Source organism: Cibotium barometz, chromosome 66, assembly GCF_041138505.1.
Source record: "Cibotium barometz isolate CiBa-2024 chromosome 66, ASM4113850v1, whole genome shotgun sequence".
NCBI classification, from domain to species: domain Eukaryota; kingdom Viridiplantae; phylum Streptophyta; class Polypodiopsida; order Cyatheales; family Cibotiaceae; genus Cibotium; species Cibotium barometz.
Window position 1 is genome coordinate 11,496,293 of NC_141111.1, and position 16,552 is coordinate 11,512,844.

Sequence of the window (16,552 nt, forward strand, 5' to 3'; positions counted from 1 at the left end):
ACACAGATTAACATTTTTCAAAAGAGCCAAAGGGTCTAGGAGACCAAAGAGTAATTCAATAGCTCCATGGAAATATTGATCCATGTAGCCATGTCGCTAATACAAGGTGGCACTACAGTGAGGTTGGGACACACCCTGGCAGCTGCAAACTAATTGCTTGTCGCTTGAGAGAGAGAGAGAGAGAGAGAGAGAGAGAGAGAAAGAATATCTACCAAGGTGTCACATGCGAAAGCTCTGGGTAGTCTTCTTTTCGCCCTAAGCACTACATAGGCACACTTGATGCAAGAACAATCAACATAAAGAGAGAGAGAGAGAGAGAGAGAGAGAGAGAGAGAGAGAGAAGAGGGGAGTTCTGCTGTTGCCCCGCCGCCTCCGCCCTACTGTTGGTCCTTCCCTCTTGCTGGTCGTGCTCGCCAGTTCTTGTTCATAGTCGAGCTTCTGCTTCTGCCCTACCTCAGGGCGTGCGTGTGTGTGTGTGTGTGTGTGTGTGTGTGTGTGTGTGTGAGAGAGAGAGAGAGAGAGATGGGTAGAGGCGGATAGTCGCCATCAGCAGGCAGTCGTCACCCCCAGCAGATAGTCGCCATCAACAGGCCGTTCAGCAGAGATACGCTTGCCCTTTGTGTGATCGACATCCTTGCAGAGAAGACAACATACCGCCTTTCGTTATCAGTGGAGCTGCTTGCAACAAGAGGTATTACTGTAAATACAGCAGGTACACTAGGGTTTCTAGCAAGTACTGCAGGTTCAGTAGGGTTTCCAGCAGGTGCTGCAGTACAGGAGGGGTTCCTCGAGGTACAATAGTTTCCGCAAGTACTGCAGGTACAGAAGAGTTTCCAGCTGCCGGTACTGTAGGTACAGTAGGGTTTCTAGCAGGTGACTTGCAGGTACAGTAGGGTTTCAGCAGGTGGTACAGAAGAGTTTCCAGCCAGTACTGCAGGTACAGTACGGTTTCAGCAGGTACTGCAGGTACAGAAGAGTTTCCAGCCAGCACTGTAGCAGGTGCTGAATTTGGGTTTGAGAGAACGAGTTTTCTTTGCTTTTGTACATGGATTTGGATGATCCGGCTGCCTGTTGTTGGCGACATGGCTGCCAATAGCCTTAACATGGATCTTATTGAGGAGATGATCGAGAAGGATGTGGGTTATGCTTCAGATGCCTCAGAGCAACAAAAACGTCAAAGGCTTGATGTTGATGTAAGCTATACTCCGGTGAATGTTGGAGAGAATGCAGAGGAAAGTTCTCAGGCACCTTCTCCGGAGTTTGCACGTTTGCTGTAGTTCACTGGTGAGCTTCTGCAAGAATATGTGAAGGCAAATAGCGTGCAAATGGCTGCAGTGGATAATAGTGGTGTGGCTGATGTATGCATGGAGACTCCTTTGTTGCTACAACAGCTAGCAGATTTTCATGATCGTGCTGCTATCTTTTTCTTTACTGGGCGTATTCCATTGTTGCCTCGTCTTAGAGCATGGCTGGGCCGCTTGGTGTCGCCTGAGGCACTTGAGGAGATTTACGATGGTCCGAGAGGCTTTTATGAAATACTTTTTCGCACTTCGGAAGCCCGTAGGGCAGTCTTGGAGCAGGTGCCACTTTTTTTGGATGGGCAGTTGGTTCATGTGGTTCCGTGGAAGCCTATGGCAGAGTACCAAGATATGTTGCGCCAGGCTTGCCCAGTTTGGGTTGAAGTGAAACAATTCCCACCAATGTTTTGGCGTGTTTTACCAAGTCTCATGCGAGGTATCGGTGATGTCTTGGTGGTGCCTCGAATGACATCTAGAAACCGAAATCGTCTATGCATGTTGTGGAATACTGGGAGACCTAGGCCGACACATTTGCGTGTCAATATGGCTGGGCTGCAACCTTTAATGTATGAATTGAGGTGGGATACATTTGCTGGCCACTGTTTCAAATGTGGTGAGATGGGCCACTTTGTCTCCGAATGTCCTAAGAAAGAACAAGTTGCTGCTACAAAGGATATCCTTGATGGGCAGTTGCCCGTGGAAGATGAGCATGATGCTCCTTCACATGATGCCCAACACATGGATGTACATGTGGATGTTCAGAATGAGGTTGAGCAGCCATGGGTGGAAGTACGTGGTAAAAAGACACGATTTGTTGCCCCGCGGGGGGATTTCTCAGATGCTGTTTGGCGGGGGCCTTTGCGTGCTCATCAGGGGCCCTTACATACATATGCTCGTCGCCCTTTGGGTTCAGGTGCCCAGCAACAGACCAGGATTGAGAGGCCGGGAGGCCAACTTTCTCAGGGTACAGGGCCTCTTGGAGTGGATAGAGTAGAACGCTATCCTATTAGAAATCGCCTAACAAAAGAAGCACAACAACAATTGCCTCTTGTGTTTGGTTCGAAGGGTGAGGTCATCTCGCCATGGGATGGTCATTACCCTTTGACACGTGCTCGGGAACTCCAAGGGCAATCTGAGATCACAAATACCATGTCTAAAAATGCAATGCTTCAAAAGGTTCGTGATTTGGCAGATTGTCCTGGGCCTAGTACACGGCCTTGTTGATTCCTTTTCTGGGAAGGCTTATGAAAATTGTACAATGGAATGTAAAGGGTATTTCTTCGCGCCAAAAGCAGTTCAGGCTTTGGCGTACAACTTTTTGTCATGGTTGGGATGTTTTGTGTGCAGTTGAACATAAGCAGCATAAGTTGGCTGGCAAAGCCTATGTATATAAGGGATTTCATGTTTTCTATAGCGGACATCCTGCTTCGCAGTCAGGTGTTATGTTTGCTGTTCGTTCGCAGTTTCAGCCTTCTCTTGTGATTCAAGATGTTCATGGAAGATTTCTAGTGATACAGATTGTTTGGGATGATGCGCCTTTATGGTTGTTAGGGGTGTATGCTCCAAATAATGCTCGTGCACGCCGTTTGCTGTGGAATGACTTGTGTGCTCTTTCAATCTCTCATCCTGGCTTTGTGATGGGGGACTTTAATATGTGTGTCTCCAGGGAGCAAGCCACGTCGCCTCATTCTGTAATGGATGGCCCGGAGAGAAAGGCGTGGGAAGCTTTTGCAGCAAGGTCGCTAAAACAAGACATGTGGTCTTGGTTGCATTCAGATGAAAGGGGTTACACTTATGCCTCACAACAGTTTCGGGGCACTTATGCTAGATTGGATAGGATGTATATTTTACATCAAGATCTCTTTTTGCCAGAGGTTCTTACTATGATGGTTGATCAGCAACAGATCATTGGCCGCTTGTGTTTGAAATGGTCTATCATCCTGTGGATGCATATAAAGGCTTGTTGGGACGCTTGCCTTTGCGCTTAAATCACACTTTTTTGAAGCATGAAGTTTTTGATGTTTATATGCGTCAGTTGATACGACATTTCTCCACAAGAGTCTCCATGGCTGATTATCATGCTTGGCCAGTGTTCCTTATCAACACTCGGAAATTAGCACGTCATTATGGTCTTGCTAATGCCTCTATACAAAAACAGCATGTGGCCCTCCTTGAGTCGCTTTTAAAGGGCTTGCAGGCGTTCATGTTTACTGACTCTATGGATGCTGAAGTTGCGGATGCCATAGAATGGCTGAAAAAGGAGCTATCTAGGGTGCAGGAAGCACAATATGTTCGCTTTAAACTACTTGCACGTCTTGATGCTTTGTGGGATGCTAACTGTCAATCTCATCGCTTCTATGATAAGTTGCATCAAAAACATATGCGTGAGAATATTGTTAGGCTGATGGATGCCAAAGGCAACCTTGTTACTCAACCTTCTGAGGTTATTCAGCATTGCATCAGGTTTTATGAAGATTTGCTTGCCCCTCGAGAGGATGTCTCACCGGCTGTCCTGGCTGCAAGGGAGTCATTGTTTGCTGAAGTACGATATCAAGTTGACCCTGATGTGGCGGTTCAGCTTGATGCTCCTGTTACTCAAGGGGAAGTGGAAGTTGTTCTCTCCAAACTTCCCATGGGAAAGAGCCCTGGTTGGGATGGTTTGACAAATGAGTTTTTCTGAAAATATGCTGATCAGCTTGCAGAGCCTTTGACGCTTATTTGTCAAAGGGTTTGGGATGAGGGATATATGCCTGCCAATTGGAAGTTGGGCATACTTCGTTTGTTGCCCAAAGTCCCTTCGCCTACTTCTTTGGCTCAATGGCGCCCGATCTCACTTATGGGTATTATGTATAAAATCTTTACAAAGATTTTTGCCAATCGCTTGCAGAAGGTGCTTCCTACTCTTGTTCATCCGTATCAATATGGATTTGTGCGATGGTGCAGCTGGATCTTGAAAAAGCTTTTGATCATGTCAGCTAGTCTTTGCTTTCTCAGTTAATGACAGCCATGGGCTTTGGTCCCAAAATGGCTAATTTGGTGCATTTACTTGGCTCTGGCTCTATCACGCGGATTATGCTCAATGGAGGACTTTCGGATGGTATTTCTCTCACCCGTTCTCTCCGGCAGGGCTGTCCTCTTAGCCCTCTTTTCTTTGCCATTGCCACTCATCCTATGTTATCTCGCTTAGATGCTATGGCATCGCATGGTGAAGTGGTTGGTTTGCATCTCCCTCATGGCAAGCAATTGGTTGCTCAAGCCCTTGCGGATGATACTTTTATGTTTCTCAGGGCCGAAAAGGCCAATATAGATCGAGCAATGGAAGCTTGGAATAATTTTGCATTGGCTTCTGGGCTGAAAATAAATTCATCAAAATCAGCCCTCATTGTATGCACGGAATTTGATCTTGAGGCATAGGGTGGCAAGGCCGTGTGGTGCATACAGGAGACATTGTTCGTCATCTTGGATATCCGGTGGGTGTGGATGTGGACCCCCAAGCGCTTCTTGCTTGGATTTCTGCTCGGATCTCAGATAAATTTGTGTATTGGAAAGCTCAAGGGTGGCCTATGCATGTGAGGGTTAAGGTAGCTCAGGTTATTATGCTTAGCATGATTTCCTATTTTTTACCTTTGCTACCTTGGACGCACAAATCTCTCATCCGTTTGGTTGCTCCCATTCGGTTTATGCTGTGGAAGAGGCAAGGAAATATTATGGGTCAAACATGGATAGCTTGGAATCACATTACGACGCCCAAAAGAATGGGTGGGGCTGCTTTACTGGATGTCCGCTTGCATATGGTGGCGCGTAGGTGGGCGCTTTTTCAGGATATGTGTTTGCAAGAGCAGCCTTGGGTTTTCATGGCTCGTGACTTGATTGAGTTGGAGGGATTGTCACATGGGCAGACACGTGTGCAGGCTTCATGGTGGGACATTGTGAATGCGGCTCATCCTGTCCGTATTCGCTCATCACACATTTTATCGCATATTCTCCTTTCTTGGCATGAAGTTCTACTGTTGGCTCGGTGGGATCCTGGTCATGAAAGACTACTTTTGAACTCTTTGCAGTTCGAAACATTTGTGGAGTCGCGTGTCATTGTTTGGCCAGACAGAGATGCTTCACGCATACGACTCAACCGCATGGTCAGGCTAGGCTTGGTTAGAATCCGAGATGCTGTGATACTTGGTCGTGACAGGCCATATTCATTTCGTCGTATTCGGCAGCGCTTTAGGGTTCCTCGGACATTTCAGCCACTATGGGCTGACATCATGCATGCAGTTGAGCCTTTTATGATGGGGAGAAACCCTGAATTAGGGTTAGAGTTCATTCATGGGAGACATACACAGAGAAGCAAGGGAGAGAGAGAGAGAGAGTTGTGGGGATAAGTCAACTCATGAGAAGCATGAGTGTGTGACTCCCCTATCACACATGTATATTGCACTAGTACACATAGTGCACTTAGTACATTAAAAGTACTAAGTGTACTATGTACTATAACTTATGGGCTTGTACACACTATAAGGGTGGGCATAACGCCTTTACCCCAACAACCTCCCACTTAAAGGCAAAGTGCCCTTAAGTAAAGGAAAAGAAAAAATCAGCATGTACATGATAATATACAAGGCCATATCAAGGCTGAAAATGGCCTCATCCAATGCCCATCAAGTGTCTGCAATGAGCAAACCGCTCCGGAGGCAAACTCTTCGTCAACAGATCAGCCGGGTTGTCATCCGTATGAATTTTAACAAGCTGAATTTGCTTGTTCTCTATCACCTCTCTGATGAAGTGATACTTCACATCCACATGCTTCGTCTTTGCATGAAAAACAGGGTTCTTTGCCAACTGAATGGCACTCTGACTGTCACAATGCAACAATGGAATATCCCCTGTATAGCCCAAATCAACCACTAACCGAGATAGCCATAATGCCTCCTTGCAAGCCTCTGTGGCTGCAATATACTCGGCCTCTGTAGTAGATAAGGCAGTGCACTTCTGCATCCTGGATATCCATGACACAGCACCTCCTGTGAATGTAAATACATAACCGGTAGTAGACTTCCGGTTATCTGGATGACCGGCATAATCCGAATCCGTGTAACCATGCACTAATGCATCCTGTTTGCCAAAGCAAATGCACAAATCCTGTGTGCCCTTCAGGTATCTCATGACACCTTTCACTGCTTCCCAATGCTTCTTGCCAGGGTTGGCCATGTATCTAGAAACCACTCCCACTGCAAATGCAATGTCCGGCCTAGTAGCAACCATGGCATACATGAGACTGCCACAAGCTGAAGCATACGGAATCTTGGCCATATCAGCCCTGTCTCTATCCGACTGTGGGCTGTCCATAGCACTGAGTTTCACATATGGAGGCAAAGGAGTACTAGCTTTCTTCCCCCCGTCCATATTGAACCTCTGCAAGACTTTGCCAATGTATTCCTTCTGAGACAAATACAACACATGCTGATTTCTGTCCCGAAGTATCCGCATACCCAAGATGTGATTTGCATCACCCAAATCCTTCATATCAAAGGTTTGATGCAGCCTCTGCTTCAAGGCATCCATCTCTTTACGAGATTTCCCGGCAATCAACATATCATCAACATACAAAATGAGAATCAAGAGACTGCCATCCAAAGCTTTCTTGGTGTACAAGCAGTGATCTATGTCACTTCTCCTGAATTTCTGAGATTTCATGAATGTATCAAATTTATGATACCATTCTCTTGGTGCCTGTTTGAGCCCATAAAGACTCTTTTTCAGCTTGCATACAAGCTTCTCCTTTCCACTCTCTGCATAACCCTCTGGCTGCTGCATATATATCTCCTCATGGAGATCACCGTGAAGAAAAGCAGTCTTCACATCCATCTGAATCAAGTCCAGATCATCATGCGCAACCAAAGCCAACACAGCTCTAAGTGTGGTCATTTTGACCACTGGAGAGAAGATCTCCTCAAAGTCCACACCATATTCCTGCTTGAAGCCCTTAGCCACTAACCTGGCTTTGTATCTTGGCTTAGCATCTGATGCAACTTTGAGCCTGTATACCCACTTGCATGGCAAAACCTTCTTGCCTGCAGGTAAATGCACCAACTTCCAAGTTCCATTTTTGTGCAGAGAATCCATCTCTGACTTCATGGCACGCTCCCATAGAGCTTTGTCTGCCCTCTGTAAAGCCTCTTTATAACATGAGGGCTCCCCACAGTCAGTGAGCATCAAGTAGTCAACCCCTGGAACAAACCTGTCAGGGACTCTGGAGGGTCTAGTGGACCTCCGTACCCAATGACCATCATTTGCAGGTTGCTGTCCAGCCTGCATATCACCCATTGGTGGCTCCTGTTCCATGCCATAAGGCTGAAAAATCATGCCCGGTATCTCCTCTAACTGTGGTATATCCATAGGGATATCTTCTGCCATATCTGGCTGTCCATTTGGACCATTTTCAGCACCATTTAAGGGCTGGTTTTCCTGCTGTAATGGCTGATTTATAGCCCTTTGTTGTTGTCCATGATGTCCATCATCATCAAAGATGACTCTGCCAGGCTCCTGTTGCCTTGCAGGCTCCTTATACATGCATGTTTCATCAAAAATGACATCATTGCTGCGTATGATCTTTTTATTCATGGGATCCCAAAGTCTATACCCCATTTCACCTCTGTCACCATATCCTAGGAATATGCATTTGTGAGACTTAGGATCAAGTTTGGTGCGCATTTCCCTGCGTATGTGCACGTACGCAACGCAACCAAACACTCTCAAGTGCTTGTATGACGGAGGCTTCCCTGTCCATACTTCTTCTGGCACTTTCCCACTAAGCCTCGTGTTAGGTGACCTGTTTATAAGGTGAACGGCTGTCATAACAGCTTCAGCCCAAAAACCATGAGGTAATGCAGCATGTGACAACATAGAACGGACCTTCTCCTGTATGGTCCTGTTCATCCTCTCTGCTGTCCCGTTTTGTGGAGGATCATAAGGAGTAGAGAGCTCCCTCTTGATGCCTTTAGCATCACAAAAGTCCTGAAACTGTTTGGACGTATACTCTCCACCATTGTCGGAACGCAAAGCCTTCAGTGTTTTGCCAATTTGATTCTCAACATGAGCAACAAACTTCTGAAACACTGAGAATGTATCACTCTTCAAACGAAGAGGATAGACCCACACTTTGCGTGTGGCATCATCAATAAAAGACACAAAGTACTTTGCCCCTCCCAAAGAAAGCTGAGGCATCTCACATACATCTGTATGCACAAGCTCTAACTGAGCATCTTTCTGTCCAAGAGCTTTCTTGTGGGGGCACTGTAGTTGCCTACCATATATACAATGCTCACAAAACTGAAAACTTGAAAACTTTAGAGAAGGCAAGTAACCCAAACGAGACAATTGCTCCATTCCCTTGACACTCATGTGTCCCAACCGGCTATGCCACATAGAAATTTCCGGCAGCTCGGTTGCATTTACATTAGCATGGTGACAAACACCTGCATGCATAAAGTAAAGAGTGTCCACCTTAGAGCCTCTGGCAACAACCAGTGAGCCCTTACTAATCTTCCACTTTCCACTACCAAATGTGGTAACATAATCAGCATCATCAAGCTGTCCAGTAGAAAGCAGATTCTTCTTGATCTCAGGCACATGCCTGACATCATGGAGCATAAGCTGTGAGCCATCTGAAAATACAAGCCTCACATCACCTCTGCCAAGAATTTTGCATGCATGGTTATCACCCAAATAAACAACTCCTTCATTGCCAGCAGTATACCTGACAAACAAGTCTCTGCAACCTGTGACATGAAAGGAGGCACCTGAATCAATGATCCATGAGTGCATACCATGACCACCTGTAAGAAGTGAATGGGCATCAAGTGAAGAAGTAAATAGGACCTCATCCTCACTGCCACCTGCATGTGACACATTGATTTCTTCGATCTTGACTCCACTTTTGCCCTTTGGCTTTACATCTTTGGCTTCATCCTTCTCTTTGTCTTTGCCTTTTCCCTTTTCCTTTTGATCATTTTTCCATTTGTAGCATTGCTTTTTAATGTGTCCCTTCTTGCCACAATAATGGCATTCCAAATCCTTTTTGGAGCGAGACTTGCTCCTTCCCCTTTCTTGGCTTTTACCCCTTTGCTGGGATCTCCCACGTGCATTCATTGCATTGGACTTTCCAACAGAGTTGTTCTTCCTGTTCATCTCTTCTTGAAGAAGAGCACCCTCAACATCTGCATATGACAGCATAGCATTCGAATTGCTAGTGGCTGTCCTGAATGTGTCCCAACTCTCTGGCAAAGTGCATAACAAAAAAGTGGCTTTGAACTCATCGTCCATTGCCAACTTTTGATTTATAACCTGGCTGACAATACCATTAAACTCATTGAGATGGGCTGTCATAGAAGCCCCTTCCTTCATCTGAAGACCTATGAGTTTCTTCAACCAATACACTTTGCTTGAGGCACTTTGTTGGGCATACAAGTCCTGCAATCTCTGCCACATTCCCCAAGCTGTCTTCTCTTCACGAATGCTGAAAAGTAATGAGTCTGACACAGACAACATGATAGTAGATCTTGCCAGCTCATCCATATCTTCCCACTCTTCAGCTGTAAGAGAAGCGGGCATCACACCCCTTTCTTTGATAGGCTTGTGCTGCTTTTTCTGGAGCAACACATTGTAGCACTGGGTTTGCCAAATATCATAATTCTGCGAGCCTTCAAGCTTCTTGATGTGAAGCAATGAAGAGCTCTCACCTGTGGTTGCCATAGCAATATGCAACCTTTAATGCCTGACTCCCTGCAAATGTGCAAACACTGCACCCAAGATGTGCAAACACTGCACCCAGAGCACACAAAGTGCTCACAAATGTTCTCCCAAGCTTTATCTCCCACTGCGGAAGCAAGAATGCAACTTTTCTCCCACTTTTTGTGATGAAAACACCAAAATCTGGTTGCTGCAGATTTTGGACAGCACCTTAAATGTGCTCTTTTGCCCTTCCAAAGTACTGTACAGCAGTACCAAGTGCTCACCAATGATGTACCAAACCTGTACCGGCAATTTCAGCAGCTGAATTTGAACCTTTTGATCACTCAAAATAGTGTACAGCCATGCCAAAACATGTACAAATCTGTACCAAATCTGTACCAGCAGGTACAGTAGCAATAAATGCTCTCCTGGCTGTCCAAATGAGTGAAAATCAGACTTTTACAGTCCTGTATACTGCATACAACAGTCCCGAACAGAAATTGGGCAAAAGCCCCTTGACTGCAAGCTGATTTTTGAGGATTCAAGGCATAAATTCTTTGCCTGCTGCTTTGCCAAGCTCAACAAGCATACAAACTTGAAAAGCCCCTTGATTTGAGATCAATTCCTGATCATACATGGTACATTGACGCACTTGAAGGCATCCAGAGTGTTCACGATGCTTCCCCCTGGCCACATATACATCAAATACATGAAAGCCCCTTGATTTACAGGCACATTGAGTGCTTGTAAGGCATCAGCACATTAACCACAGCATCAAATGCGATTGCCTGCATGCAAATCAACTCAATCGGCACAAAAGCCCCTTGATTTGCACTGCAATATGCTGCAATTTGCTGCGATTTTGCCCAAATGTGCGATTTTTCACATCATACAGCATGTATGAGTGCTTAATTGCACAATTACATCAAAAGCCCCAAATTTCGACATCCAATTTCCTGCAAATTGATCCTGATTTGACCAATTTCCTGCAAATTTATCCTGATTGTGACCAATGTCACCCAATTTTGCCAATTTTGCTCAAAAATTGAGCAATTGGGCACCTATACCTGCTCAATTAATTGAATTGATGAGAAATTCCCAAAATTGAAGCAAAATACCTCTGATTTTCTGATTTTCGGGCTGAATTTGAGGTTTGCAGGAGTCGATTTCGGCTCTGTGCAGGTGAGGGGAGGGGGCACGGGGCACTTCTTGCTGATGTTGATGCTGATGCTCCTGCTGAAAAGGACACGAGGCTGTTGAGACACCTCTTTGCTGGCTATATGCTCTGAGCGTGGCCTTACAGGAGGCGCCTGGCTGCAGCAGCCATTACGATGTTGCTCGAAGGGCCCCGTTGGCGTCTGCTGCTCAGCGCTGAAGGGCCAGCGCTGCCTTCGCTTAGCACCAGCCGACGCTACACGCCTGAAGTTGACGGTTTATCCTTTTCGCAGCAGCCTTCGCTACTCGCTCGCCTTTTCGCTCGACGCCTTGTGTTAAAGCTCGTCCTTCGCTTCACTTAGCGCTGGCGCCTTCTACACGCCTGAAGTCGACTGAAGTCGACGCTTTTGCTCACGTTTCGCCTGACTGATGTTGACGCCCAGCCTACGGCTGCTGCTTTCGCTCGCTATGCTGCCTTGTGTAATGCTACACGTAGCTCGCTCCAAGGGGAATTTCAGCAGGCGACCAGTGTGACCCTCACTATCTCAGCCTCACACTTCACATTCAACTTCTGCACGCATTCTATAGACTGCAGAGCCGAGCTATGAAGGGCTGCCATGCAAGGAAGCAAGAAAAGAAAACCCCCCTTGTCAACACCTACAGGCTCTGATACCAGTTGATGGGGAGAAACCCTGAATTAGGGTTAGAGTTCATTCATGGGAGACATACACAGAGAAGCAAGGGAGAGAGAGAGAGAGAGTTGTGGGGATAAGTCAACTCATGAGAAGCATGAGTGTGTGACTCCCCTATCACACATGTATATTGCACTAGTACACATAGTGCACTTAGTACATTAAAAGTACTAAGTGTACTATGTACTATAACTTATGGGCTTGTACACACTATAAGGGTGGGCATAACGCCTTTACCCCAACATTTTACTCCATTGCCTCGGCCATCTGCAGATCAGCCTTGGCTTGATTGGGCACTATGTAAATCTGGTGACTTGATATCACTCTCAGCTAACCAGGTCTATCATAAGCTTGTATCAGAGAAAGATTGGGTTTCAGCCAAGGCCAATAAGGTGTGGGGATTGCACAAGTCTAAATCATGGTGGCAGAAAACTCTTATGAGTGGTTGGCAGTCTAAACTCCCTTACCAAGGTAAGGTTTTCATTTGGAGGATGTTGGTGGGAGGGTTACCTACATGGGATCAGCTGAGCCGTCGTAAAATTACACTGGCCTCTTGCTTCTTCTGCACGACATGCACTGAAACAGTTATACATCTGTTCATGAGTTGTCCAGTGGCCCGTCAGATTTGGTCTTTTGTCTCTCGCGTTTGGGAGGCAGTAGAGAGGTCTACTGTTTCGGCTCATCAGTGGATATTTGGGATTTGTCCTCAAGTCATTACTTCAGACAGCCACCTTGTGATATTCCATTTCCTTAGATGGACAAGACTTTGGCATATTTGGACTACACGGAATGGGTTCATTTTTGATTCCTTGTCTGGAATACATGGGCACATTCTACGTATCCGCGGTTTGCTGCTTTGGCAGTTTTCTTCTCTTCTCTCAGCTCAGCTACTGGATGCAGATGTTATTTCCTTATGGTCTACGGCGGCTCGGCTGGCTCATCTTTGATGCTTCTATCTGGGATGCTTATTTGGCTAGGAGGCTTTCTTATTAGTGTACAGGTTTGCATGGTCATGATCCTTTACAGGATCTTTTGTGGGGGTTTTGTTTGGGGCCATAGGTTTTGTGTGAGCCATGTGGCTGATGTACATTTTACATATAATATAAAACACCATTTCACGAAAAAAAAAAAAAAAAAAAGAGAGAGAGAGAAAGATATAGTAACGTCTCCTAAAGGCCGAAATGGCCCATGAGACCAAAACAAGGTACAACTGATGATGATGATGTCTCATCATAACAAATCTGAAAGAAAGAATGAAAATAGTAACATCCTAAGAGAGCTAAGAGCTGAAAACTGAACCGCTGAATCGTCACGGTAAACTCCTCCGGTGGCGAGCAATGATGGCTCAAATCTGCCGATGGTGAGGGAGTCGTGGACGCGATCCTCGTGGTCGTGGGCGTCTCGCTCTACAGATGGCAATGGCTCTGTCCAGGGTGACTCCTCTGGAGGGTGGTCTGCCAGGTAGGCCTGTAGATGGGGGAGTAGAGGCTGGTGGGGTTACCGTGGTAGCTCAGAAAAAATCTGTGAGGGCTCTCTGTCTAGGCGGCTCTGGTCCCACTGCCCTCCTGTCCCTCAATAGGCACTCTGTGGCGTCTAAGTTCAAGTATGAAGAGCCCTAAGCACCTTTGGTCGTCAAAGTCCATGATCCGACGCAAAAGTTCCAAAGCCTTCACGGAACAGGCAGTGGTACCTCCCTCGGATCTCATAGTAGGCTGCAGCAATAGCAAACCCCGAGCAAAGCTTCCAATGGGACTTATATGCCGATGAAAAGGTAGCAGGTATCCATGTGGCTAATACAAGGCGGCACTGGGCGGCACTGCAGTGAGGTTGGGACTTGTGTGCAGGCTGCAGCAATAGCAAACCCCGAGCCAAGCTTCCAATGGGACTTATATGCTGATGAACAGGTAGCAGGTAGCCATGTGGCTAATACAAGGCGGCACTGAGGCGGCACTGCAGTGAGGTTGGGACACACCCTGACAGCTGCAAACTAATTGCTCATCGCTTGAGAGAGAGAGAGAGAGAGAGAGAGAGAGAGACTTGCATGCAGGAAGCAGCAAGCAAACCCCAAGTCAAGCTTCCAATGGGACTCATAGCCCATTTCAGAACTATGAAATATTTGATGAAAGAGTAAGATCAAAAACAAGTGCAGCGCTGGAGCAGGATTGCTAACTGCAGTTGAGAAGGAACTGAGCTAGCTACTAGCCCTTCTCAAGCTTGATGCCTTGGAACCTAGTGTCAAGCTGCCTAGCATGGTTTTGCCTCTTAACTTACAAACAGAGCATGCCAAAACCTGCGTCTCAGCAGGAGCATCTTACCCTGATATTGAGGATCTTACAGAAATGGCATGCTGAAAGCCAAGCTCAGGGAGAAGCATGAAGCAGCTGCATCTGCATCTGCTAGAACTTACCAGGCTGAGTTGAGCCCGCATTTTGAGATGCCCGGTGCAGCAGGTGAATATAGTAGACTCTGTAGTGTCTTGCACCAATGTGGTCACCGTTTTTGCAGTGTCTCGTTTTACCACCAAACTCCTCTGTGAGTAACAGCACAGATGCAAGCCCACAATTCCACCTGCAAATAAGGGCCATGTACCGCTCAATGTATCCAGAAGCCTAAATGGAAATGCACGACAGCATAGAAGGGCTGAAGGGAATTATTCAACCTCAAGGGGCAGACCAATCTGACTGCCTCAATAATTTTGCCAGCCAACACAAACCTTGTACAAGACCTTCGCCTGTACTTCCCCAGAGTGTACCAGGTTTAAGAAGTAAATTGGGCCTTGCATCCACATGCATCATCCACCCCCATCTTTTAGATGGGGTTCCAAAAAGTGTGATATAAATGCTAATCACTGGTGCGCATGGTCAGAAAAAGTATGGAATAAGCGCTCATCATAGGTGCACGCCGCAGGGTGGGTTGGGGTAGGTCTAGGAAAACCTGCCACCTGGACACGGTGGCAGATGGGCATCATATCAGCTACCCATACTAACCACACCTGGTCAATCCTTCCATTTGAAACTACTAAGAAAGGGGTCGATCTTCGACTTGCAGATGGTACTGATATTCATGCTCCTGTAATCAAGTAATTTTAGCTCCAAGCATGCTATGTTTATGAACAGAGCACTGTTTGCCTTAAGTGCATGCCCCAAAACACCATGAGAGTGCTTTTTTCCCCCCCAAAATGAGATCCTTCTATTAGTTAAAAAGAAACCTGGATAATACAAAACACTGCATGTAAAAGACACATCTCAATACATTATGATCTCAGTGACATGGAAACAACAGTGATGGAATGTTGATGCACTGCTTTGATGAGAAAAACAGACATTTGTAATCTGAAGGGAGCCATTAGAGTTCTCATTGCAAAGATAAGGGCTTGGAGAGAGACATACTCTGGTAGTGGTGTCTGCCATGAGCCTCTGTGCCTGTGTTCTGCGCTTCCCGATCTTCTTAGCCTGCTTTTCTTCCATTACCTCTCGAGCGTCAAATGTATGCCGAAACCCTAATAAAACCCTAGCTGATGCAGAGATCTTAGTAAAATGCAACAGTCTCGACCGTTCGTATCCCGCGCCCTGACGTTCCTGCTTTCCTGCGGTCTGCCTGTCTGAGAAACCCTAACTTTTTCTGTCTGCGTAACCCTAGCTAAAACCGAGGCCGGACATAGATGATCGGACCAAATTTCTCCTTCACACATCGGGCGTTGTGTTAACTTCTGGGCGCCGCCCAATCCATCAATATTTTGACGGGCGCCACGCTGGTTTTTTAGCATTTTGGACGTAAAATACTTGCAAATTTTTAAAATGCCTGTCAAAAATTACACTAAAATACAAAAAAAAACTTGCTACGTGCTCGTCAAAAATCAAGCCTGATTGGAGTGTATATGTTATATTGTAAATCTTGTTTATTACATATCACTTACAATTTTGAGTGGCATAGGAATTTGGATGCATGTCCATGCCTAGAGTACATTTGGAGATACTTCTTTGTGGTTAAAGGATAAGTATATTTCTCTGTCACACCTCTCTTTCACTCTCTATGTTGTCACTCCAAACTTGGATCCCTTTCTGCCTCTTCACACTTCTTAAAGTATACACACTCTTCTCCAAGGAAATTTGACAAGGTGTTCTCTTTGAAGTGGCACATAGCATAATAGCATAAATTATGGGTTTAACTATGGTTTTAAATGTACATTTAAAATGTATAGTACAAGGGAGATGCATATATTTGAGAGTATATTAACGCGTTTATTAAGGCACAATGTGGCTAGCCTAGTGAATAAAGTTGCATATTCACACGATGGTGAGGAAATAATTTTTTTATTACTTATTAAGATGTGCACACAGTGTGATACGTCTTGCAAGTAGTTACCACAATTAGTCCATGATAAGCTCAAGTGCTATAGAACGTTTGCAAGTGTGGATGATTGGTGTAAAATTTGGGACGTGTTAAGTAACTCTCATTTTTCTATATGGTGGTGTTTCCTATATGGAAACAACACCACATCCCGTACACTGAGAAGATGGACTTACATTAACATGCCCATTGTTTGTAAAACTCAGTTAAGGATTGACGATGACAAAGATAAACGTTTGAATGACAACTTTCTGATTAATAGAGCTACTTGTTTTGCTCTAGCTCTTTTCAAGGTTAATGTTGCTATTTAGAAAGAAGTAAACACTACAT

At 45.7% G+C, this 16,552-nt stretch overlaps 1 protein-coding gene across 1 annotated transcript in view; it reads right to left on the reverse strand.

Moving 5' to 3' along the window:
- Positions 1-15,610, reverse strand: part of LOC147602773 (centromere protein O) — a 60,101-nt gene extending 44,491 nt beyond the window's left edge. The window contains exon 1 of the mRNA XM_086797691.1: positions 15,262-15,610. Coding sequence (XP_086653817.1) covers positions 15,262-15,339 — 78 coding nt within the window. The 5' untranslated portion in view covers positions 15,340-15,610. The remainder of the gene's footprint in view (positions 1-15,261) is intronic.
- Positions 15,611-16,552: the final 942 nt, after the last annotated feature.